The sequence below is a fragment of the Euphorbia lathyris genome, chromosome 3 (assembly GCF_963576675.1).
Source record: "Euphorbia lathyris chromosome 3, ddEupLath1.1, whole genome shotgun sequence".
NCBI lineage: Eukaryota > Viridiplantae > Streptophyta > Magnoliopsida > Malpighiales > Euphorbiaceae > Euphorbia > Euphorbia lathyris.
The window spans coordinates 108,171,142-108,198,330 of record NC_088912.1 but is presented as its reverse complement, the minus strand read 5'-3'; the positions used below and the strand labels follow the sequence as shown (position 1 = coordinate 108,198,330).

The following is a 27,189-nucleotide window of genomic DNA, read 5'->3' as shown; positions in this document are numbered from 1 at the left end:
GGCTTCGATTTTGTGCTTTGAAACTCCCAGGCCCACTTGATTGCTGTGAAGAATGGTGTTCTTCAAGGTTGGGTGTTTTTTGGCGAAATGTTTAACTTGTCATGAAACCCTTAGTTGGTTAAAGAACTTGTGGAATCATACTCATTATCCATGCTATTCATCGCAAAGAAGAGACAGATTATGTAGCTGGTTTGATTATTGGTGATTGCAAATCCTTATGAAATGATTTAGTCAATTGTTCAATTAGTTTTATCAAGATGTCTCTTAATTAGGTTGCTCATGTCTTAGCTCGATGAGCTGATTCTTAGTTAGATTGTGGTGTCCTCCATTTCTTTGTAAATGTGTTAAGTTCTAATTCTTAATGAAGCTTAAGCTCCTTTCAAACAATTAATTTCGTAATAAATGATTGAGATGACAACTTGAGAGATTTCCAATCCCTTTAGATTCTATCAATTAATTTCGCTTTTCAGTTTTAGTAATTCTAGTTTGAGACATGGTTTCAATAAAAATGATCAATATTTAGTGTATTTTGTGTTGGGTATTCTCATAATAAAAAATACCAATCAATTGGTATCATTATTTTTGCCATTAATACATAAGTTCACCTCGAGCGAGAAGATAAAACAGATCAATTAATGGTAAATGAAACAAAACCCTAATGAATGGATGACTGTGATTTGAATTCCTATTCCTATTTCTCGGTGAAGATTACATCAGAAAAGTAAGTATCCCATTGCGGTTGGCCCATAGAAGAGAGCTTGTGGTTCCAACTCCAAGAGCTATCTTTATCTTTTGATGAAGCATTTCTTCTGTTATTTTCAATTCTTTCGATAACCCTTTTTACTGCTATCTCAAATGCATCTTCAAGTTCCATCAATGCCGATGGATTTACATATATTATCTTTGGTATCAACCTTATAACCTCCTCTCTCATTTCTCTTCTTTTTTCATTGGAAACCTTAACCAATGTCTGATAGATACTTAAGCTCCCATTTTTCACTAAGTTTTTGGGTATGAAAACTGAATACTTTGTATAATCCTGTGGCAAGTACCATACATACTGGACATATGCAGATCCTGGATGGAAGAAAACAGGAATACAACCTGCTATAATGGAATCAAAAGCCGAACGCCTCGTGTATGAATCTCCCGGTGGCTGCAGGCAGAATACTGATTCCTCAAACACTTTCATCACTTCAACAGGATTGTTACATTTGTATGCTTCTGAACTACAATTTAACAGCTTGCAAGCTTTGTCCATTTCCATACACTCCCTCATGATTTCGCTGCGGACCGAATCTTTCATACTTGGTCTTGGAGCACCAACAAATGCAACCAAGTACTTCCTCTTCTGCTTTCTCATCCGGTTTTGCCATTCTGTAATCTGATTCTGAGTCTCGGGATGGAAATGTGTTGGATATGGTATTGCAATTTCATTACTCCATGAACTTGCTTCAATTGTTAGCATTGTCAGGTTTTGTGATTCAGGCAACTGCATCAGGTTTCCTCCCCATCTACTGTTTTGGTCCCCGATTCTTCTAAAATCCCAGGAGATTCTTCCTCCAACGAAGAAATGATCTCCACCCAACATTCTTTTCCATTCAGTTTTGTGAAGCAGCCAGTTGAAAAGATCAATACCCAAAGAATCTCTTACAGTTGTATTAGAATCCCAAAGATGCCTTCCAAGATAAATTCCACCATAGAAAGGTACATAAATGGCAGAGGCTAAGGAAGAATCATTGGTTAAACAAGCATAGGTTTTCATTCTCGTATGAAAAATCAGTTCAAGCAAAAATTGGTCAGTGGAAAACCAACCCTTTTCTCCCAATCCCAACATCTCAGGACCAAATCCTGAGTTGTCAATATATGGGCACATATCATACCATCTGTACATGGAAGTGCAGTTGTCTAGTAATTTCTGGTTGAATCTTGGAGGAAGATTATGCATATATATGTAACGCCCTGAGCAAGATTTTGCTATATTTTTGGTGGTGGTTTCATAATTGTTGAAAGCTGAATAATACATAAAAAATATGAGAAAAAATGAGGATACGAAGATGACGACATATCATGGCGTATCATAGATCTAAATATTTTCTCCACCATTGTTGTTTCCAAGGAAGTATTCAACAAGTTTTACAATGCAGTGCAGGCACTCAATCAAGAGGACAAATCCAACCAATACAACAAAAAAGGAAGCTTAATATATGACTTTTCAATGCATGTATTATTTCCAATTCTATTTTTCCTTTATAAGTTATTCCTGGTGACTTTGAATTTTCTTATATTTCTTCTTAATATTTTGGCTTAATGCATCAATTACCTCTGAACTTGTCCAAAAAATTTAATTGGCTTCTTGAACTTTCAAAGTGTCCCGATAGATCCATGGATTTGTATAAAATATTCAGTTAGCCTTTTAAACTTGTGTAAAATGTAATCAATTAATCACTCGGTTATAAAAAAAAAAAGTAAGTTAAATGCCGAAGATATGTTGCACGCCTAAAACGACCAAAGTCATGGTATGTAATTCTAATATTAGAGAACCAGGCAATAACTTCTTTTGTAATATATTTTGTGAATTATGTTATAAAATTCTAAGACACGTGCAACATATCTTCCACATTTAACTTATTGTTTTACAATCCAGTGATTAATTCATTACATTTTAGGCAAATTCAGAGGGCTATTAGGACACTTTGAAAGTTAGGGAGGCTAGCTGAATATTTTATATAAGTTTAGAAGGTGATCAGAATACTTTAAAAATTCAAAGGATCAATCGAGCTTTTTGCACAAGTTCATGTTGATTAGTATATACTAAAAGGGGAAATAAATTGCCAAATAAAGAAGGGAGGGTCTGAAATGGTAGTTTGTTGGCTATAAGATCACAATCACTAAATACGGTGGATACAAATTTATGATAGATATAACAGATTCACATTTATGCTTTTTTTTTTTTTTTTACTATCTCACCCAATTTGAAAACAAGATATAAAGTATAATATTAAAGTCACTCACTGATAGCCACTCTTGTTTCCATCAATTTTTTTTTCTTTTGTATCAGGGTTATTCGAGTCAATTAAGTTGGATCATAGATAATTCAAGGGTTTTTTATAATTTGTATTTTCTTTAATTTGTATGTTGAAAATTATTTTCTTTTATATGTAAATACAAAAATAGGAACCAGAGAAGAGTCCAAATAATCTACATGAAGAAAGATATGAGAATTGGAACTTGATATTCATTATAGATTTAACCAACCAATTTTGAACTTGTTGTAATGATAAAAGGGCTAACAATAATTATAGGATTAAGCAGTAAAAATACCGTAACGTTTATAGCCAGGAGTAATTTTATTCCTAATGTTTAAAATGATGCAATTTTACTCCTAGTGTTGACAACCAAGACAAATTTTACCCCTAACATTAACAAATTGATCAATAAGAAAAACAATTTATCAAATTGTCTTCTCGGTCATGAATCTTGTCATTTACAGTTCACATGTGCGTCATTTTTCACTTATTAGAAACAGATCACAAATATACGAGTAAATGTGAATTTTTTTAAAAAAAAATATACTGTATTTTGTACGAGTTGAATAAAAAAATTCAAATATTTCACCGAACTTAAAAAATATTAATCTTTAATTCTATTATTAAATAATAATAAATATGAAATCGTTTTTTTAGAATCACCAGACACGCAATTGGTGCAGAATAACGAACAAAATATATGCACTTTATAATAATGTCTGAAAGTGATCCAACTTGTCAATGTTCGGGGTAAAATTGCACCATTTTAGACGTTAAGGGTAAAATTGCACTATTTCATAAACGCAAGGGGCATTTTTGCACCTTATCCCATTGGTAACTTGGAGACAATCCTTGATCGGAGCTCTTCCCTGTGAGGCATCGTTGGGTTCAATCGGGAACACTCTGATGCTTATGTCAGCAGTGGTTTTAAAAATAAAATGTAAACACAAAGTTGGGAATCAAAAAGTGTACATTGAATACCTCGGAATGTTGGTATTTATACTAGATTTCATAACCATCAAAGTAGTCCTCCATTTAATGCCCTTTAATTTATTTAATATAACATACTTTACGACTCGCCGTTAGTTCCTTTAAGGAACCATTTAATGCTATTAATTGTAGTGGTCCTTTATGGCGTATGGCCTTTACGAGGCATATCCATGTGGCAACGCATTCGTGGCGTGTGGCGTTTTCCGTACCCCACTCTTTTGACTTGGCAGTTCTTATCTCATGGTGACGCTTTATACCATTTGATCCTTTCTATTTATGGACATTTATGGACTTACTCCCTGGATAATATCTGGATGTTATTAGAAGTCCCCCTAAAGTACCAATTAAGCCCATTAGGGATTTTTGTCTTCCACGCGTGCTGCCGCCTTTACTGTTCCTAACAAGCACGCCGTTTTACACCATTGAAATGGAGACAGGTGGCACACTATGGCACAAATCCCTATGTGCTATTGTCACCTACCCCATAAAAGTGATTTTTTCTACCTTTAAGAGTTTTTTCACTCTTCATTTCTCTGTTTTTCTAAACTTTGTCTCCATTTTTCTAAGTTATTGCTTTGCTTTTTCAGCGCTTGGAGGGATTCCTTTTCTTGATTCCATCCATATTTTTCATATGAGTATTCCTTCTAGTTTTATAACATCATCTTCTTCTTCCTTTTTGTTTATTTGCCATGAGTTCTAATTCTTTTTCCTAGGAGAGGACTCTAAGCCTCGATGAGATGCAGGTGACCCATTAAAAAGCTTCAGTGTCACTTCCCGTTTTGACTCCAGTTGTCACGGCGGAGACACCAAATCCCTTGTCTAGGGAAGGGAAAGAAGCTAGTTCTTCGGGCCCCAAAAAAAGAAAGGGAAAAGCCCCTAAAATGGAAAACCCCATCTAGGATAGATTTTGGGACTTTAATCGCTTTAAGATCGTTGTACCCTTGGCTTAGGGCGTTTGAGTGCCTAATTCTCGAACCTTTCCATCGTCCCACCATGCCGCCTAGAGGGTATTTCGTTGTTTATCAAAGCCACGTGGAGAGGGGATTCACTTTCCCTATTCCTGAGGTGATAGGGAACGTTGTGGAATTTTTTGGTATCCCCATATGCCAGCTGCATCCCAATGGGTGGCTGGATCTTATTTGTGATTCGTACTTGGCGGCGAATCTAGGAGTAGTCCTAGCCCTAAGGGTCTTCTGCTCTCTCCATACGCTAACTAAGCATGGGGTGGAGGACCATATAACCTTTTCCAAATTAAAAGTATTGCCTTTCCATAGCAAGATGTCACACGTCCACAACTGGGTGAAAAAATTCTTCTTCGTTAAGTTGGCGGATTGTGTATCTTTAGGATTCCCGACATCGTGGAATTATAAACCTAAGGAGCGGGCAAGTAGGGCTTCATTCATAACTCAACGTAAAAAGGCGCCTTGAAGCTATTATGGTCGATTAAGCCAAACTTTTGGGTGTACGAACAAGCTCTTGAGTTTATAAAGGCAGGCATGCCTTTACTAGAGATCCGCAACAGAGAGATCCACCATAACTCCTATCAAGACCTCTGTGAAGATATTTTTATCTACTTTATTATATCTGATATATTTTCCTTTTATCCCTTTGGCAGGGGGAAGATAATGTAGCCAATGTGATTGCAGAGCATAGGAAAAGGCAAAAGGCTCTAGAAGCCTAAGATAAGACGGAGGCTGACTTGAGCAAGTATGAAGAAAAGCGTCCTACCGCTAAGATGGAGACTGTCCCAGCTGCCAAGAAATCGAAGGCGGATGGCGTCTCTGCTGAGTATCCGGTAGAGCGGTAAAATATAATGATGATAAGTGTGTGGTAGGGTTATGGATATGATCTTTCTAAGTGCTTTAACTCTACTAGACGCTACTACGTAGGGGCAAGTGTACCCCGTCATATCAAGTAATAATCCGGTTAAGACCGGGTATCGAATCCACTGGATTTATAACTACAAGTATTAAACTACTCGGTTTTATACGTTATCTAAGCGGTGAATACCTTAGTTTGGTTGGGTGACAACTATAAACTACTCCTAAACTACGGGTGAGACAATTTTCATGTATTTCAAGCCCTCTTAGAGTGATACGGGTGATGATAAGTTATAACCTATGATAAACAACATGAAATATATATGATTAATAATTTACTCTTGCAAAGACGACTATTTATAGACCGAACAACTCCGTGAGGTTCTAGAGTCGTGATTTCCCCTTAAGGCGACTCTAATTCTTAGGATAAAAAATTAGGGCCCGTAAGTTTCGTGGCTCGTCAATTCCTACGGTTTTCGGTTTGTCAACTCCGGTGAGGCAACACCTATGTGATTCCTACTAGATTTCGGAGCTCATAAACGACCTACACAATAATCAATTATAGGTATCAAAGCAAGCAATAAACATTAACACGTATAGTGAAAACGGAATCGTAAATCATAGAAAGAGTACAAGCTAATTAGTAGAAATGGAAGAACAATCGGCCCTTAAGACTAGCTAACCAGACTCAAAGTCGTGTCTTAGGACTTGGAGGTGGAACTCTCGAGCTTGGTGAATGCGGATGGAGCGGAACTTCGGCGGAGTAACAGGAGGATTATACAAGCTCTCAAGGTGTGAGGAACTCTAATACATAGAAAATTGAATACTGAAATGAGTGCTAATCACTCTTATTTATACATCAAGCTCGGGGGTAGAATTGTAAATACACAAGTTACATTATTTTTGCAGTTTTCCCATGACATGCCCCGCGTGGACAGGTAAGCGCCCCATGTGTTTGCCCATTCCGTTGACAATTTCCTGCATGAGGATCAGATTCAGGCTTGATGTCATAAACACGCCCCGTGTGGACAGGCAGACGCCCCGCGTGTTTGCCCATTCCGTTGATAATTGACTGTGTGTGGATCAGATTCAGACTGGTTGTCATAACCACGCCCCATGTAGGTTGGAGTACGCCCCGCGTGGTTGAGCCTCTGGGGTTCAATAGCTTGAATCATGCCTTTGACGCCCCGCGCTGCTTGGAACACGCCCCGCATACCTGAGCTTCTGAAACTTAGATTGAAGAATTGCTCCTGTACGCCCCGCGTATAAGTGGAAACGCCTTGCGTACCTGAGCTCCTGAGATTTAGATTGAAGAATTGCTCTTGTACGCCCCGCGTATAAGTAGAGACGCCCCGCGTGTGTCGGTGATTTTTACCTGCGAAATATAATTCTCGAGAGCCGAGTTAGCTTGACGTTTATTTTTCCGAAATTAACTGAAAACAAAGGAAATTAATCAAAAGCATAAAATTTATTTTTATTTGTTATTTTATTAAAAACACATTATTTTTCTAATTAAACTCACTTATTTAGTCCACAATTAAACTGTAATTCACGCTAAAAGATAGGGACGAAATGCCCCTATCAACCTCCTCGGACTTTAAAGCTTTACTTGTCCTCAAGTAAAATAAATCGAAAGACAAGGGATTGAGACAATTAAGAAACAAACTTCCGATTGGTTTTACCAAGTGCGTGATTTCGAAGCTAAAGTTTTACGCAAAGTTTTCGGCAAGTACTTACGCAGCGAATGAGCGACCAAAACTTAGTCGAAACGTCCATAATCAAACTTAGTAGGCAATATTAACGGGGATTGATTATCTTTTGAGAACCCGATTGTACCTCACCAAGGGATTTCACTCTTACGCTCAAGCTTTGGTGGGTCGGTGTCTTTGCGCTCCTCATTGTACTTACTCGAAGTCACTTTGAGTTTGCATTTTCATCCGGGTTTTTCCTCCTATATTATGGTTTAGGCAATATTAAAAATGAACCCCAGAGGGGGGTTGTAATGTGGGTGGCTTTTTAGCAGTTAATTTTTAGAAACTCGAGTCCAAATACCATTTTGATGATCGCACCGCTTTTTGGCCTTAGCAAGCTTGTAAAGTATAACTTGAAACTGCTCGGGTAGAGCTTGAGAATGCCTTTTTGCTCTTTATTTTTATTATTATATTTTTTCTTTTTCTTTTTATTTTGAGAGCGGCACAAAAACGATTTCGAAGACTTATTGTGCTTACTTGTTAAGGCCTTGGTTTGTTTCGGGTAATTCCGATGCGGTTGATTTCATTGGTATTTGAACAAGAGGAAAAAAGTTTAAATGTTAAAAGGGTGTTAGCAAAGAAGTCGGTTAATAGGCTCGAGGGGGCTTCCTAAAGGTTAATGAAAACGAGAAAAATAATTAAGAAAGAAATTAGCCTAAGTGGGTCTGTTTTATCATCTATTGCTCTTCTTACCAAAATAAGTGTACTTAACCCGGTATTAGATGCAAACTCTATGAGTTGAGTGAAGTCAAAGCTCTCGAAAAGTTGTGAAAGAAATAGAGTTCTCGTACGAACTCTTCTAGGCTCAAAAATACCTCACATGAATTTCGGGTTAAATTGTGTACTTTCAAGTTCTCGTAAAATTTTCAAAAATCCTGTTTTTATTGCCTTTTTGAATTTCATTATAGAGATAACTTGTGGGTTAGGACTCAATGCTTTTGTTTAGTACGAACCTTGGCTTTGCATAAATTCCATAACTTCGAAATCAAGACTCAAATTTCTTAATTAAACCGATCCTTTATGTTTCGATGTATTTACCTTTGACGACAAATAACGAAACTTTTAATTATTGTCCGTAGAAGGTAGTGTGTTGGGTAATTTATGAGCCAATAAATGAGTTCATTATTTTATTTTTATTTTTGTTTTTGTTAGTGCAAAACAAACTGTAAGTGCGGGGTTGCACGACCCTCCGCATGATTAAAATGACGTCTATTCCAAAGACGTCGCAAAAGAAATGAAAACAAAAACAAAATGAAAAATAAAGATGGTATTGAAGAGAAACAAGGACCTTACAGGTCTGGTCTTACGCGAGGCGTACCCAAGGGGGCGCTCTACGTAAGAGGTGTAAAAATGGGGAATTACGGGCAGAGGCACGGATACGCGGGGCGTGCCCAGAGGGGCGCTCCGCGTGATCCGAGTTTCCGGCCAATGTGTAAGACAAAAGGTCGTTCACGCGAGGCTGGTTGAAAGAGGCACTCCGCGTGAACCTTATTTTTGGTTTGAAATGAGCAAAAACTTGAAAGAAGATGCACACGAAGAGAAATAATTTGAAAAACGTATATGATACATATACACAAAAGGGTTGGAGAATGCAAACCGATGCTACGTTTATAGTCGGAGTAGCTCGACTTTTGTGCGTGCCTGCTTATGGAGTCCAGAGATGCGTGGTTTTGCCATGTTGTGGGAAAGCTCCGCCTCGGTATATTTTCAATCGATGGCCGTTTACCCGTTGGATTATGCTGTCGAGATGTTGGATTTCTACCACTCCGGATGGGTGTGCATTGACGACCGTGGATGGCCCCGACCATCGACTTTTCAATTTTCCAGGGAACAAACGAAGACGGGAGTTGTATAAGAGAACTTGGTCCCCCTTGTTGAACTCCCGAACTTGCACATGTTTGTCATGCCATTTTTTCGTACGCTCCTTGTAAAGTTTGGCATTTTCATATGACCCTAGATGAAGTTCATCGAGGGCATTGAGTTGAAGGAGAAGATGTTCCCCTGTAACCTGCACATCAAAATTTAGAAATTTAAGAGCCCAATATGCCTTATGCTCTAATTCCACCGGTAAGTGGCAAGATTTCCCGAAAACCAATCGATAAGGTGACATTCTGATGGGCGTTTTAAACGCCGTGCGGTAGGCCCAAAGAGCGTCATCGAGCTTTAGGCTCCAATCTTTCCTAGAGGTGCTAACCGTTTTTTCCAAAATGCGTTTTAATTCTCGGTTGGAAACCTCAACTTGCCCACTAGTTTGCGGGTGGTAGGGTGTGGATACTCGGTGTGCAACCCTGTATTTATGTAAAAGTTGATCAAATTGACAGTTGCAAAAGTGGGAACCCCTATCACTAATAATAGCCCGAGGGGTCCCGAACCGAGTAAAAATGTTTTTCTTAATGAATTTTCCCACCACCTTAGAATCGTTTGAGGGCAAGGCAACGGCTTCCACCCATTTAGAGACATAGTCAACGGCCACTAAAATGTAGGCGTTATTATGCGACTTAGGGAAAGGTCCCATGAAGTCTATCCCCCAAACATCGAAGAGTTCACAAACTAGGATTCCTTGTTGGAGCATTTCATTTTTACGGGAGATGTTCCCGCTTCGTTGACAAGCGTCACATGACTTGACGAAGTCTTGGGAATCTTTGGACATGGTGGGCCAATAAAAGCTGCATTGCAAGACTTTTGCCATAGTTCGACTTGGGCCAAAATGGCCCCCCATCTCTTGGGTGTGACACATATGTAATACATGGTTTACCTCTTCCTCCGGTATGCACCTACGAATAATATTGTCAGCACAAGATTTGAACAAAAAAGGTTCTTCCCAAAAATAATTCTTAGCATCATGAAAGAACTTCTTACGCTGCTCGTAAGTAAGGTGTGGGGGAAGAACATTACCGACCTTGTAGTTTGCCATGTCGGCATACCAAGGTAGAGGGGTTACCGCGTAAAGTGTCTCATCGGGAAAGGTTTCCTTGATCTCCACAAGTTCCGGAGATTCGGTTTTCTCGTTTTGCAAACGGGAAAGGTGGTCGGCCACGACATTCTCCACTCCTTTTTTATCTTTTATTTCAATGTTGAATTCTTGGAGGAGGAGAATCCATTATATCAACCGAGGTTTGGCATTTTGCTTGGTCATTAAGTACTTAAGAGCTGCGTGGTCAGTGTATACGATAATTTTTGATAACACAAGATAGGATCTAAATTTATCAAAAGCAAAAACTACCGCAAGCATCTCTTTCTCCGTGATTGAATAGTTTTGTTGGGCCTCGTTGAGAGTTTTACTCGCATAGAAAATTGGGCGGAAAAGTTTATCCACCCGTTGGCCCAAACAAGCACCGACTATCAAATCACTAGCATCACACATTAGTTCAAAGGGGAGATCCCAATTGGGTTTCACCATGATGAGCGTGTTAGTTAGTTTTCTTTAAGCGTATTAAATGCAATTAAACACTTGAAAGAAAAATTAAATTCCACATCATTCAGGAGAAGTTGGGTCAAGGGGGTTGCTATTTTAGAAAAATCCTTAATGAATCTCCTATAGAAACCCGCATGACCCAAGAAACTCCGGATCCCTTTTACATTGATTGGTGGAGGCAATTTTTCAATTACCTCAATCTTGGCAGGATCGACCGCGATTCCCTCCCCGGACACCTTGTGTCCTAGCACTATACAATCTTGTACCATAAATTGACACTTTTCCCAACTAAGAGGGAGATTAGTGTCCTCGCATCGTTGAAGGACCTTATCAAGATTGTTTAAGCAATTTTCAAAGGACGACCCAAAAACCGAAAAATTGTCCATGAAGACTTCCATGAAGTCCTCAATCATCTCGGAGAATATAGCCGTCATGCAACGTTGAAAGGTGGCGGGGGCATTACAAAGCCCAAACGGCATCCCCCTATATGAAAACGTCCCATAAGGACAAGTGAATGTTGTTTTTTCTTGATCCGAAGGATCAACGGGGATTTGCATATATCCGGATAGACCGTCTAGGGTACAAAAGAATTTGTGTCCCGCCATTCTCTCTAACATTTGGTCAATGAACGGCAAGGGAAAATGATCTTTTCGGGTGGCTTCGTTAAGTTTTCTATAGTCGATACATACCCGCCACCCCTCACTTTTCTCGTGGGGATTAATTCCCCTTGATCATTTTCCGTTACCGTTATGCCCCCTTTTTTGGGAACGCATTGGACCGGACTAACCCATTGACTATCAGAGATAGGAAAGATTATACATGCGTCGAGGAGTTTGATTACCTCGGCCTTTACTACCTCATTCATGTTCGGGTTAAGTCGTCATTGCGGTTGCACGAAGGGTTTGACTTCATCTTCCATAAAGATGCGGTGTGTGCAAATGGTGGGACTAATCCCTTTAATTTCGTGAATGGTCCATCCAAATGCGCCTTTGTGTTTTTGTAATACCGCAATCAACGCTTCCTCCATTTCCTCTTTCAAGAGAGAAGATATGACAACGGGTAAGAAACTAGGAGGTTCTAAAAATACATATTTCAAATTAGGAGGCAAGGGTTTAACTTCCAAAGTCGGGGGCTCTTCGAGAGACGACTTTGGCTTCGCTTTGTTATCCCGGTCCAAACCCTCGAACCGGTTCCTCGCCAACAAACATTGTTCTATCTCGGAGGAGTATTCAAACGGTTTATTCAATGACTCCTCATCCACGTGCTCACTTTTGTTTGAATACAAAGAGGCTTCCATGGAAGGCCTATCACACAAATTCTCAACAAACAGATCAATAGAGTCCACGGAATTTAAAAAAATTACAATCCTCTATGGTATGAGAGGGGAATTTCATGGAGTTGTATATGTTAAATTCTACCTCTTCGTCTTGCAACTGTAGTATAAGCTTACCCTCGTGGACGTCGATGAGAGTCCTACCCATTGCAAGAAATGGTCTTTCTAAGAGGATTGGTACCGAATCGTCTTCCGCCATGTCAAGGACTACAAAATCGGCGGGGAAAATGAACTTGTCCACTTTCACTAAGACATCCTCCACAACTCCTTTCGGCCGGGCAATTGATCTATCAGCCAATTAAAGAGTCATGTTGGTAGGCTTTGGCTCTCCCAAACCGAGTTTCCTAAAAACGAACAAAGGCATTAGATTGATACTAGCACCTAAATCACATAAAGCTCTACTAAACTCTGTTGAAACACCTTTCCACATAATTTTGATTTGACAAAATTGTTTAAGAATAATTGAAATACATATTCTAAACACACTAAGTTTAAATGCTTTGATTTATAATACTAATGTGTTTGTTCAATGTTGAGTTAAATTGTTTATAAGACACAAGAATTAAAAGGCCCAAGCCCAATACAAGTGTTAAAGCCCAAGTCAAACAACTCAGTACAACTCGGCCCGCGTTTGTTAAAACGTTGTCGCTTTGGACAAAACGCAACTCAGCAAGAGAAGGATCTAGAAGACCTTCGGGAACAACTTCAAGATGAAGCTGCTGAGTAGTCTCGACAAAGCGTATAAGACAGCAGCTGGCAAATGAAAACTTCCAGACAAAGTATTTCTACTTTGGGTAAAGTTCAGACGACACAGTATGCTGTCCAGTTGACTTTACCATAAAAGGAGAGACAGTCTGCTAAGCTGACCGAGGACAGAAGATACACAATTCTGATTGGCCGAGAGCTCTGAGCAAGTCAGGATGACAACGACAGGTAGCCGTTTCCCTCCAACGGTTATTTCGAAATTCGAAATGACCGATGCCCAAACGTCTCTATAAATAGTGCCATCAGAAGCTTCATTCAACACAGAACTTGATCAAGCCATTACGCTGACCAAATTTCTACATAAGTTCTGCAAGAAAAGAAGCAAAGCAAATCTTACACTACAATTCTTATATCTGTGTAAAAGTCTAGAGTGATTATTTCAATCGTCTAAAGTGTCTTAGCAAATCTTTGTATAGGACAAACACTTATCATTTCTAGAGATTAGAAAGGAGAGGCTGAGTACTAGGTTATAGTACTCAGCGAGAGATTAGGACTGAGTAGAGGTATAGAGGAAGGTACTCTTGTTATAATTAGTTGCTAAGATTGTAAAAGGTTTGAGGCTCTACCTTTAAAGAGCTCAGTAGAGGATTCGAAATCTCGGAACGTGTTCCGGGGACAAGACGTAGGCTTAGAAGAAGCCGAACCTGGATAAATCTGCTGAGTAAAGTATTTCTTACCTTTAACTCCTTATTTATATTGCTTGCTTAAAATAACCAAAAACCGACCAAGTAAAGAGGTCAAGTTGAGTTGTGCGCGTTAAACGTCTGAGCTCAGGAATAGACTCTAAGTGCTATCTCCTGACTCAAGCCAAAAAACTGACCTAGTCACCAGTTGACTAAGCCAGTATCTTGCTGTTTACTCAGCGCCGCTGTTAAAACCTTTTTCCTTAGAAAAAGAAGTCTGCCCTAATTGCGAAAAAGTTTAAATAGTTCCTAACCCCCCCCTTGGAACTATACTTGCAACCTTACAAGGGACCAACAAGTGGTATCAGAGCTTAAAACCTCACTGCAAAAGGTCTAACAACCTTGAGCTGATCCCTACCATGGGCGAAAACAGCACTCGGTTTCTCCCTAGAAACCAAACAACTCAAATACTGCCTGAGGGGCTGTCCATTACTAGGCCTCCCCTATTCTTCGGGTCAAACTATACCTTCTGGAAGAATATGATGAAAAATTTCATTCAGGCTACAAACATGAGTGCCTGGCTATCTATAGTCCAAGGCCCATTTGTACCTGTCGAAGTTGTGGCTGGCCAAACAGTTGGAAAAGCTGAGGCCAAATGGACAGAGGATGATCTTAAGAAGCTTCAAAACCATGCTTCGACTATCAATATGCTTCACTGTGCGCTCGATGCTACAGAATATAATAAAATCTCAGGTTGTGAGTCGGCACAAGAGATCTGGAAAAAGCTGGAAGTCACCTACGAGGGAACAAATAAAGTAAAGGAGTCCAAGGTGAATCAGCAGAGGAGACTGTACGAGCTGTTCGAGGTGAACAATGATGAGGGAATTTCAGATATGAATGCAAGGTTCACCAACATCATTAATAAGCTCAAGAGACTTGGAAAAATCTTCACTGAGGAAGAACAAGTCAAAAAGATACTCAGGAGTCTTCCTAAAGATTGGCAAGCAAAGAAGACAGCAGTTGAGGAAGCTCAGGATTTAACCACCTACAAATATGACGAACTCATCGATTCATTGCTGACCCATGAGATATCTATGAAGAACTTCGAGGTGAAGGAAAAATCTGAAGACAAGAAGCAGAAATCCCTTGTCATGAAAGCTGACTCCACTGACGGGAGCACAACTGATGATGAGGAGATGGCTATGTTCACAAGGAAGATGAAAAGGCTATTCAGGAAAAATGACAAATACTCTAAGAAGCCTTACAGAAAGTTTAATAAGTATAAAGCTGACTCAAGCAACAGCAAATACAAAAAGGACAGCTCAAAGCCCATTACATGCTTTGAGTGCCATCAAACCGGCCTTATTAAGTCAAGCTGCCCCACACTGAGGAAAGAGAAGAAGAGTGGCAAAAAGGCAATGGTGGCTACATGGAGTGACAGTGATGAGTCTTCATCCACAGAAACTGAGGCCACCGAGTCAGCGAAGATATGCTTCATGGCTGATGAACTTGCTGAGCCATGCGTCTCTGAGCATGCTGACCTATCCGTCGCATCAGATGACGAGGAGCAATCAAATGAGGTAATTTCTCTTCCCCAGCTCAGAAACGATATGGTTAATGCCCTGAGTGATCTCTACACACTTGTCAAGAAGTGTAATAAAAAAGTTAGAGCACTCAGCAGGCGCTGTGACGAAGTGGAAGAGGTCAAACTGAGTGACCTCAGATTCCTTCTTCAGGACAATACAACTCTGCATGATAACATGAAGATCATACATGAGTCTGTCTCTGAAGTCCAGTCAGTTTCAAAGAAACGGAGAAAGGACGCCACAACTATCCAGAACCAACTAAAGGTTCCAAATAAAAGAAACAGTCCTCTGAGAACTCAGTACCAAGGTACTCAGCAGAGATACCTTCTGGAAGAATATGATGAAAAATTTCATTCAGGCTACAAACATGAGTGCCTGGCTATCTATAGTCCAAGGCCCATTTGTACCTGTCGAAGTTGTGGCTGGCCAAACAGTTGGAAAAGCTGAGGCCAAATGGACAGAGGATGATCTTAAGAAGCTTCAAAACCATGCTTCGACTATCAATATGCTTCACTGTGCGCTCGATGCTACAGAATATAATAAAATCTCAGGTTGTGAGTCGGCACAAGAGATCTGGAAAAAGCTGGAAGTCACCTACGAGGGAACAAATAAAGTAAAGGAGTCCAAGGTGAATCAACAGAGGAGACTGTACGAGCTGTTCGAGGTGAACAATGATGAGGGAATTTCAGATATGAATGCAAGGTTCACCAACATCATTAATAAGCTCAAGAGACTTGGAAAAATCTTCACTGAGGAAGAACAAGTCAAAAAGATACTCAGGAGTCTTCCTAAAGATTGGCAAGCAAAGAAGACAGCAGTTGAGGAAGCTCAGGATTTAACCACCTACAAATATGACGAACTCATCGGTTCATTGCTGACCCATGAGATATCTATGAAGAACTTCGAGGTGAAGGAAAAATCTGAAGACAAGAAGCAGAAATCCCTTGTCATGAAAGCTGACTCCACTGACGGGAGCACAACTGATGATGAGGAGATGGCTATGTTCACAAGGAAGATGAAAAGGCTATTCAGGAAAAATGACAAATACTCTAAGAAGCCTTACAGAAAGTTTAATAAGTATAAAGCTGACTCAAGCAACAGCAAATACAAAAAGGACAGCTCAAAGCCCATTACATGCTTTGAGTGCCATCAAACCGGCCTTATTAAGTCAAGCTGCCCCACACTGAGGAAAGAGAAGAAGAGTGGCAAAAAGGCAATGGTGGCTACATGGAGTGACAGTGATGAGTCTTCATCCACAGAAACTGAGGCCACCGAGTCAGCGAAGATATGCTTCATGGCTGATGAACTTGCTGAGCCATGCGTCTCTGAGCATGCTGACCTATCCGTCGCATCAGATGACGAGGAGCAATCAAATGAGGTAATTTCTCTTCCCCAGCTCAGAAACGATATGGTTAATGCCCTGAGTGATCTCTACACACTTGTCAAGAAGTGTAATAAAAAAGTTAGAGCACTCAGCAGGCGCTGTGACGAAGTGGAAGAGGTCAAACTGAGTGACCTCAGATTCCTTCTTCAGGACAATACAACTCTGCATGATAACATGAAGATCATACATGAGTCTGTCTCTGAAGTCCAGTCAGTTTCAAAGAAACGGAGAAAGGACGCCACAACTATCCAGAACCAACTAAAGGTTCCAAATAAAAGAAACAGTCCTCTGAGAACTCAGTACCAAGGTACTCAGCAGAGATGGAATCCCGAGCGAAAAGTCCAGTGTGACTTTTGTGGGAAGTTAGGACACACCACTAAGGTGTGCTGGCACGCTCAGCACTGGGGTGCTGACAAGTCAGTGAAACATCCTAAACAGAAGGTCAGCTGTGACTTCTATGGAAAGAATGGCCATACTGTTCATGTATGTCGCCATAAAATGAAATATGATGCTTTACCTGTTGCACCTAACAAGCAAGGACCCAAAAAGAATTGGGTACCTAAAAGTAACTAGTTACAATGCAGGTAAGCCTGAGATGTGCCGAGAAGTCAAAGATGTGGTATATTGACAGCTCATGCTCAAGGCATATGTCGGGTGATGAAACTCAGTTCATCACATTTGAGCGTAAACGAGGAGGGAGCGTAAGTTTTGGAGACAACAAGAAGGGTAAGATAGTAGGGTCAGGAACCATCGGAGGTAATCCTACTATTGAATCTGTCTCCCTAGTCAACGAACTCAAATATAACTTACTCAGCGTAGCTCAGCTATGTGACAATGGGAGAAAAGTTATATTTTATGCTACTGGATGTAAAATATACGAGGGTAAAACAAATGAGTTAATATTAACTGCCCCTCGAATAGATAATGTCTTTATGCTAGACTTAGAGAAAAAGTTTTCAAAAACTGTGTGCTTAGTATCAAAGGAAGAGAATTCCTGGCTATGGCACATGAGACTTGGTCATGTAAGCATGGACCTCCTGGCCAAACTAGCAAGAAAGCAATTGGTTGAGGGACTGCTTGAACCTAAATTTGAAAAAGATCAATTATGCCACGCTTGCCAAGCTGGAAAACAAACCATACAATCTTTTCATAGCAAAAATATTGTCTCAACTAAACGTCTGTTAGAGTTACTACACTTGGATCTCTTCGGTCCAGTCCAGCCGCTGAGTCTGGGTGGAAGAAGATTTTCCTTGGTCATTGTAGATGACTTCTTTCGGTATACGTGGGTCATCTTACTGACCAGCAAGGATGAAACCTTTGAGACATTTTCAAATTTGGTTAGAAAAATTGAAAATGAAAAAGACCTAAAATTAGCTCACATCCGTAGCGATAATGGTGGAGAATTAAAAAACCAGCGACATTGACCACAATTTTTCTGCTCCTAGAACACCTCAGCAAAATGGGGTTGTAGAAAGGAAGAACAGAACTCTGGTTGAAATAGCCAGGACAATGCTGGATGAGCATAGGCTTCCAAAGTATTTTTGGGGAGAGGCTGTTAACACAGCATGCTATATTCTTAATAGGGCTCTAGTTAGACCTATATTAAAGAAAACCCCCTATGAACTTTGGAAAGGACGAAAGCCCAATATTGGATACTTTCGTGCCTTTGGCTGTAGATGTTTTATTTTAAATACCAAAGATCGCTTAGCAAAGTTTGATTCAAAAGCTGATGAGGCTATCTTTTTGGGCTACTCAACAAACAGCAAAGCATACAGAGTTTTTAATAAGCAAACTAAAGTTTTAGAAGAGTCAGTGCATGTAGAGTTCGACGAAACTAACCCTGCAGGTAGATACCAGCCGCTGACCGAAGATGATCCACACTCAGTAACCACCGCTGACCTAGAACCAGCTACTGAGTCATTCACGAAAAGGCTGACCAAGAGTAAGAGTGAACCTAAGATTACTTTTACTGACCCATCTACTTCTGCAGAGATTGTTGAAACACAGACATCACAAGACATGAATCTACCTAAAGAGATAAGGATTCCAAGAGGGCACTCAGAAAGTGCAATCCTTGATTCTGCTGGGAATACCCTGATGACAAGGAATCAACTCAAGAAGTACCTCAGCAATGTTGCCTTCGTCTCAATTCAAGAACCGAAGAATTTCGCTGAAGCTGAGTACGATGAATTCTGGATGAACGCAATGCAAGAGGAGCTCGATCAATTCAGAAGAAACGATGTATGGGAGCTAGTGCCTCATCCAAAGAGTCAAAAGACCATTGGAACAAGATGGGTCTTCAGGAACAAGATGGATGAACAAGGAAATGTAGTCAGGAACAAAGCAAGGCTTGTAGCTCAGGGCTACAGTCAGCAAGAAGGTATAGACTACGGTGAGACCTTCGCCCCAGTGGCAAGCCTAGAGGAAATTAGAATTCTATGTGCATATGCATCTTACATGAACTTTAAATTATTCCAAATGGATGTCAAAAGTGCATTTCTTAATGGAGTTATAAACGAGGAGGTTTATGTTAATCAACCTCCAGGTTTTGAGGACCCTAAGTTCCCAAACCATGTTTACAAACTCAAAAATGCTCTGTACGGCCTCAAGCAAGCACCACGTGCTTGGTATGAGAGGCTGACCAGTTTCCTGCTGACTAGAAATTATGTCAAGGGCAAAGCTGATACAACCTTATTCATTTAGAAAAAGGGTAAAGATACCCTGCTGGCCCAAATTTATGTTGATGATATAATATTTGGTGCAACTAACGAATCAATGTGCAAGGAGTTTAGCAAACAAATGCAGACTGAGTTTGAAATGTCCATGATGGGAGAACTCAACTTCTTCCTCGGTCTTCAAATTAAACAAGGAAAGAACGGCATCGTCATCAGCCAAGCCAAATATGCCAAGGAGATATTAAAGAAATATGATTTGGAAAATTGCAAGCCAATATCCACTCCTATGGGCACTGACACTGTCCTCTGCGCTGACGAGAATGGTAAGTCAGTAGACAGCAAATTATATCGAGGTATGATAGGCTCTCTACTTTACTTAACAGCCAGTAGATCGGACATTCAGTTTTCAGTATGCTACTGTGCTAGATATCAATCTAACCCTAAGGAATCTCATTACATTGCTGTAAAAAGAATCCTTAGATATTTGCAAAGCTCAGTGAACACAGGTTTATGGTATCCAAATACTCATGATTTTACACTCATCGGATACACTGACGCTGACTATGGACGGGAAAAGCTGGAACGTAAAAGCACCTCTAGAGGATGTCACTTCTTAGGAAGCTGTCTTGTATCCTAGTTCAGCAAAAAGCAGGCGTCAGTAGCCTTGTCTACCACTGAAGCTGAGTACATTGCTTCTGGTCATTGTGTTGCTCAAGTCCTATGGATTAAGCAACAACTTGAAGACTATAGTGTTCAAACGAAGACAATTGAAGTCAAATGTGACAACAAAAGTGCAATTGATCTTTCAAAGAACCCAATTCAACACAGCAGAATGAAGCATGTCAGCATCAGACATCACTTCATTAGAGACCATGTACTCAAAGGTGAGATTAAGCTGACCTTTGTCCCAACGGACGAATAGCTTGCGGATATCTTCACGAAGCCACTGGCCCGTGAGCAGTTCAGCATACTGAGAGAAGCAATTGGTATGTTTAATCCTCTTCAGTAAATTCCTGTGCTAAACGAATATGAATGCTGAGTGAATTACTATGTTGAATGACTGTCTTTGCTGTGTACTCATTGAAACTAATTAAACAGCAAATACTGAGTAAACTTGCACACTGAGTAAATTAGTTTAAACTTAAACTCAGAAATCATCTCTTTATGCAATACTGACCACTCAGAATATCAAACGATTAGTATTCTAAACGCTGAGTGTTAGATCCGTTAGAATAAATGCAATAGCACGCGTATAGCCCTAGGATGACGTATACGTCGTATGTGTCATAAATGCCAGGATCTTTGTCGGTTCAAAATCCCAAGGCAAAACTGACACATAGATTCGATTAGATCCACACCACACATCACCTCTATAAATAATGGGTATTTCCCCATTTTTATTCTTTACTCTTATCGAACTCTCAAGCAAAGAAATTCCTTCTCTCTAAAAAAAATCCATCTAAGCTTTCCCATCCTAAACTATGACTAAGGTTTCCTACAACATCTCCGGTGCCGGCCACCAAAAGTCCAGCTCCGATGAACCTACAGGGAATCCTCCAACACCCAGCAAAGGAAAAGCTGGTCAGGAAAAACCCGTAAAAGTCAGAACCTACTCAAAGGTTTTTGAAAACGTCCGTGAATGGAAGGTTGAGCCCTCAAGATGGGTATCTGAAAACTTCATGCAAAATGAACAACCGTTCTGCGAGTGGATTTCACAGAATGGATGGACTGGGCTATTTTCAGTTAGGGATCATACTTACCCTGACCTTGTGAGGGAATTCTACCACAACCTTCGCGTTGCAAATGACAATACTGACTACCTGTGTACTGTGGTGAGAGAGAAAACCATCTTCATCAACCCTCTCTACTTAGGAAACTTGCTCCAGTTAAAAACTGAGGGAGCAAGGCTAAGAAGATCTGGAGATCAGGATGGCACTGGGTATGAACAAAACTTCTGCAAACCTGAGGGCCACTCAGGAGAAGTCTCAGCTTCATCTATGGGTCAGCACCAGAAGATGGCTCATTACTTGCTGACCTACTTCATCTACCTAAAGATCAACTGCACTACATCAGCAACTAACTTCGAGCAATGCTTTATATGGCATATGCTGACGTACACTCCCATCAATATGCCAGTCTTTCTTGTTGCTGGTTTCCTTCGAAGTACTGGCACGCTGAGGCTAGGATCAATCATCACAAGAATCCTCATCGACCATAAAGTTGACCTCAAAGGTGAGGACAAGACTCGAGGAACTGAGATCACAGCTGCCTCGCTGAGAGCACTAAAATTTGGACAGCCTTTGAAGAAAGGTAAAACTGCTGCTGCTGCTGGACAAGCTGAGGGAACTGCTGAGCCAAAGAAAGGGCGAAGGACTAAGGCTCCAGCTTCCCGCAAAAGAAAAACTGCTGAGACTCCTTCCAAAAATGTTGAGTCTCCAGCAAAAAGGCAGAAGTCAGCTGGTAAGTCAGCTGAGAAACGAAGCAGGCAAGCTGAGCCTGGAACTGAGGAAACTACTAAGAATCCTCAGAAGAAGCAGAAACCTTCTACACTGACTCCCCTCAACGCCATACCTACTAACTTTATTGTACCGGGTGACTCTCACTTCACCCAGTGTCAAGGTACAATAACTGAGTCCGAAGAACATGAGGTACAACTGGATGATCATTTCATCTCACAAGTTGAGGAAGAACTTGATGGTGACAGTACCGAAGAAGAAGAAGAAGAGGCCAGCGGTCAGGATGACGCTGAGGACTCTGAGGAGACAGCAAGTGAACATGAGACTGAGCAGGCCAATGCTGGGTTTGCTGCTGAAGATGAGCAAGTACTTGATCAACACAATGTTGATCCAGTCCAAGAACAAGCTGACCAGCCTCATGATGAGCAACACGAATCTTCTCTTTCTCACTCAGGAGATGCTACTCAAACTCTCACTCCACCTCGTAGAAGAAGAAAGTTGGTTAAGGCCAGTGAGAAGCCTGTCAGTGAAGATTTTGTGCCACCACCAACTCTTCCTGACTTTGTCATTTCTAAGACAACCAAGGACCCATCCTCAGTAAAGCTTAAATTTTTCAAACGCCAACCAACCTCTACTGTATCGGCGCCATTAGAAAAGCAAGCATCTGTTTCCTCTTAACAGGAACATGTCGACCAAAATGCTTCCGACACCTCAACCAGTCAGGTTGAGCCGATTACTGTTCATGCCATTTCTTCAAGCATGGTGCTGACTCCACACACTTCTGCCGTCAGCACAAACAGTATTCGGATTACCACTTCTCCAACTCAACTCTCTGCCGATCAATCAACTATACCTAAAACTCAAGTGCAGATTGAGAATGCTATTCCAGTCACTGACCAGGTAACTCCTTTCACTCCTCTTCCTTCCGGTCACACTGATGTCCCTGAAGGCTCTCAAAGCTATGTGAATGCTACTGAGTCCGGTAAAAAGCTCATTGACTCAGTTCAAGCGTTGATCAGAGACCTTCAACATTCCACTCCTCCTGCTGCTGGGTCTTCATCTATTGAGACTACTCGGCTCTCCCAGGTCACTCAGCTTCTCAACGAAGTTAAGGGACTCAAGGACTTGCTGAACGCCATCATATCTTTTCAAGCACAGCAAGCTAAGCAGGATTCAATAGCCAAGCTGGCTGAGATCCAGCTGACAACCGTGCAATACTTGACCTCCTTACAACAACAAATCTAGAACTTGTCAGCTGTGAACACCGACTATGCCACTTCATCTGAAGTCAAGATGCTTTTTGCTCAGCTTCACACCGAGCAACTTAAGACAAATGAGCAAATGGTCTCTTACAATCAGTGCTCAATAGAGCAAATAGGTGAGGCTATTCGCTTGAGCAAGAGATGGATACTGATGCATTGAAACAGAATGAGATGCAGTCTATCATGCAACAAACCTTCAACCACATTCGTCATAACAATATTCAACGTCAGTATTACGACACGGCCCTTTTAAAGACCTTTCACCAAATCTTTGCTGGTCTTACTGAAGCTCTCATCTGGCAAGGCAAAGCTCAAGAGTTTAGCGTCAATATGCTCAGTGCTGCTGACCTCAACATACCCGCAGAGGTATCAACTGATGGAGTTGCAATTTTTGACGGCGTCAATGAAAGCGCTGACAAACTTAAGGAGCTGTCTAAAGAACTGACTCGAGCTGTCTTAACTGATGCTTTCAAACTTCCTCCTCCTGATGCTGACAAAACAGGGGAGAAAGATAAAGCAGCTAGAGCTCAGCATGAGCGAAGTCAGTCTCAACACAAGAAAAAGAAATAGATAGGCTAGCTCAGTATAGACTAAGTCAGATGTAATCTATATGCCTCTTCTATAAGTTTTGTTGTGTAAACACTGACCACTATCAATATATCATATCTGCATCTTTTATTCCTATTCCTGAGTTATGATATATGTTAATATATGTTACTGTGTACTGAGTCATTACGTATCTTCAATTAAATCAGCTATGTTTTATACTTATAAATCTTATTGACTGAATCAAATGCTGATAACATGTTTGACATTGACTTATGTGCTTATAAAACATTGTCTGTTAAGAACTCATTGAACAACAAATTACTCAGCGCACTCTATATGATTATACCTTCCGTTTAATACTGAGTAAATAGAATATGTTTAATAAGCTGACCTATATCTGAAAAACTGACCTTAGACTTACTCGAATTAAACCTTTAAATGTTTAGAGTAAAACTAAGCCAGTAGCTCAACCCTTACGGGGGAGTTTGCTAAAGTTGAAATAGGTCAACTGTCATGGGGGAGCTCAATACTGAGTTCTTCGCTGAATAGTTTTGCCAACATCAAAATGGGGGAGTTTGTTGAAACACCTTTCCATATAATTTTGATTTGACAAAATTGTTTAAGAATAATTGAAATACATATTCTAAACACACTAAGTTTAAATGCTTTGATTTATAATACTAATGTGTTTGTTCAATGTTGAGTTAAATTGTTTATAAGACACAAGAATTAAAAGGCCCAAGCCCAATACAAGTGTTAAAGCCCAAGTCAAACAACTCAGTACAACTCGGCCCGCGTTTGTTAAAACGTTGTCGCTTTGGACAAAACACAACTCAGCAAGAGAAGGATCTAGAAGACCTTCGGGAACAACTTCAAGATGAAGCTGCTGAGTAGTCTCGACAAAGCGTACAAGACAGCAGCTGGCAAATGAAAACTTCCAGACAAAGTATTTCTACTTTGGGTAAAGTTCAAACGACACAGTATGCTGTCTAGTTGACTTTACCATAAAAGGAGAGACAGTCTGCTGAGCTGACCGAGGACAAAAGATACACAATTCTGATTGGCCGAGAGCTCTGAGCAAGTCAGGATGACAACGACAGGTAGCCGTTTCCCTCCAACGGTTATTTTGAAATTCGAAATGACCGATGCCCAGACGTCTCTATAAATAGTGCCATCAGAAGCTTCATTCAACACAGAACTTGATCAAGCCATTACGCTGACCAAATTTCTACACAAGTTCTGCAAGCAAAGAAGCAAAGCAAATCTTACACTACAATTCTTATATCTGTGTAAAAGTCTAGAGTGATTATTTCAATCGTCTAAAGTGTCTTAGCAAATCTTTGTATAGGACAAACACTTATCATTTCTAGAGATTAGAAAGGAGAGGCTGAGTACTCGGTTATAGTACTCAGCGAGAGATTAGGACTGAGTAGAGGTATAGAGGAAGGTACTCTTGTTATACTCAGTTGCTAAGATTGTAAAAGGTTTGAGGCTCCACCTTTAAAGAGCTCAGTAGAGGATTCGAAATCTCGGAACGTGTTCCGGGGACAAGACATAGGCTTAGAAGAAGCCGAACCTGGATAAATCTGCTGAGTAAAGTATTTCTTACCTTTAACTCCTTATTTATATTGCTTGCTTAAAATAACCAAAAACCGACCAAGTAAAGAGGTCAAGTTGAGTTGTGCGCGTTAAACGTCTGAGCTCAGGAATAGACTCTAAGTGCTATCTCCTGACTCAAGCCAAGAAACTGACCTAGTCACCAATTGACTAAGCCAGTATCTTGCTGTTTACTCAGCGCCGCTGTTAAAACCTTTTTCCTTAGAAAAAGAAGTCTGCCCTAATTGCGAAAAAGTTTAAATAGTTCCTAACCCCCCCTTGGAACTATACTTGCAACCTTACAAGGGACCAACAAACTCAACATTACCAATTGTGCATGGGATGGAAAAACTTCCTAAATCTTTGAGTTTAGGCGGGAGTTTATTCATTATAATCGCGGAGCATTCCTCTGTTAGCGCTACCATTTCATTTTGTTCTAACTTCCTCTTTTTGGCGAGGATTTCTTTAAGAAACTTTGCATAGGTGGGCATTTGTTCCAACGCCTCCGCAAACGGGATATTAATGTGAAGATTCTTAAAAATTTCCAAAAACTTGCCATATTGTTGATCCAATTTTTCCTTTTTTGTCTTTGTGGAAATGGGAGCTTTGGTACATAAGTCCCAATTGGATCACTAACATCTTTATTATTATCCGAGGAAGTCATGGGTTTAGGGTCCGAACTGGGGTTGCTTACCGCTTCCGGTTCGTTACTTACCTTTGGAGTGGTAGGAATCGCCTTTGGAACCGGTGGCTCCAAACCCTTACCACTACGGAGTGTAATCGCTTGCGCGGTCTCCCGATTCTTGGGCCTTGGGTTTTGTTCGGTATTGGTTGGGAGAGAACCGTGTTGTCTCTCCTGTTGTTGGCGATTCAATTGGGCCACTTGATGCCCCAAATCCATACAAAAAGCCTCATTGTCAGCAAGATGGGAAGATATTGCCTTAAGGAGATTAATTACCGCGGGGCCTTGCGTGTTGCTAGGAGGTTGAGAAGCTCGTCCTCCTTGATCGTTGGGGGATTGACCCAAACCTTGCTCCTTGTATTCATTGTTAAATCCGGATGGGGGCTTCAACATATTTTGATTGTTGCCATATGACAAATTCAGGTGTTGGTGTTGAGGCCTCCATCCGTTATTATTATTGTTGCGGTGGTGATAAGTATTAGAATTATAACAGGAGTTATAGTTGGAATTATACCTTGGTTATCCTCCTACATAACTTACACTTTCGGCGTCGCCGGCAAAAGGACTTCTGGCTTGGCAATCTTGACCATGATCGTCACCACCGCAATGAGAGCACATAAGGACTTGTGCGGAGTGTTTGAGGCTCATTTGTGCCATTAAGGCGTCTAGCTTCTTATTCATCTCAACCATGGAGATTTTGGGAGCCTCGTCTTCCACGACAAATGTTTGATGTCGCGAGGGTCCGTCAAGCCAATCTTCTTGCCATTGGATGCTTTTTCTAGCTAACCCGTGGATAAGTTCATAAGCCTCGCTTGCCGATTTCCTAAACAAATCCCCACCTGCGGCGGAATCCACGGTTGCACGATTAGTGGGAGTTAAATCATGATAGAAGGTACTTACAAGATCGTGCTTGGGGATGTCATGATGTGGGCAATTTCGGAGCAACTTTCGGAACCTAGCCCAAGCTGAGTGAAGGGCCTCGTATTCAAGTTGCCTAAAGGAAGTGATATCATTTCTCAACTTAACCGTTTTGGATGGCGTGAAGTAGTAAGAAAGGAACTCCTTCTCAAGCTCCTCCAATGATGTAATCGATCCCACCTCCAACAAGTGCAACCATTCCAATGCTTGACCTGTCAAAGAGAAAGGAAAAAGCTTTAGACGTACGGCTTCAATCGGAACACCATTTTTCCGAGAAGTATCGGCACACATAAGAAATTTATCAAGATGTTCGTTAGGGTTCTCATGAAGTTCTCCTCCAAATTGACCGAGTTGT

At 40.7% G+C, this 27,189-nt stretch overlaps 1 protein-coding gene across 1 annotated transcript; it reads right to left on the bottom strand.

Annotated features, from left to right (window-relative positions):
• Positions 1-691: 691 nt before the first annotated feature.
• Positions 692-10,504, bottom strand: LOC136222852 (probable xyloglucan galactosyltransferase GT12). The gene is made up of 3 exons (XM_066010550.1): positions 10,346-10,504; positions 9,511-9,598; positions 692-2,013 (listed from the first exon to the last, which is right to left on the bottom strand). Exons 1-3 carry the CDS (start codon positions 10,502-10,504, stop codon positions 692-694), a joined length of 1,569 nt encoding a protein of 522 aa, XP_065866622.1.
• Between the last annotated feature and the right edge of the window lie 16,685 nt (positions 10,505-27,189).

Excerpts from the sequence above, each read along its gene's own strand:
- LOC136222852 (XM_066010550.1), bottom strand. The coding sequence starts at position 10,504 with ATGGCAAACTACAAGGTCGGTAATGTTCTTCCCCCACACCTTACTTAC. Across the intron at positions 9,599-10,345 it reads GGTGCATACCGGAGGAAGAG|GTTACAGGGGAACATCTTCT; the intron begins GTAAACCATGTA and ends TTTGATGTGCAG. Across the intron at positions 2,014-9,510 it reads TGCCAAACTTTACAAGGAGC|CTTTCAACAATTATGAAACC; the intron begins GTACGAAAAAAT and ends TGTATTATTCAG.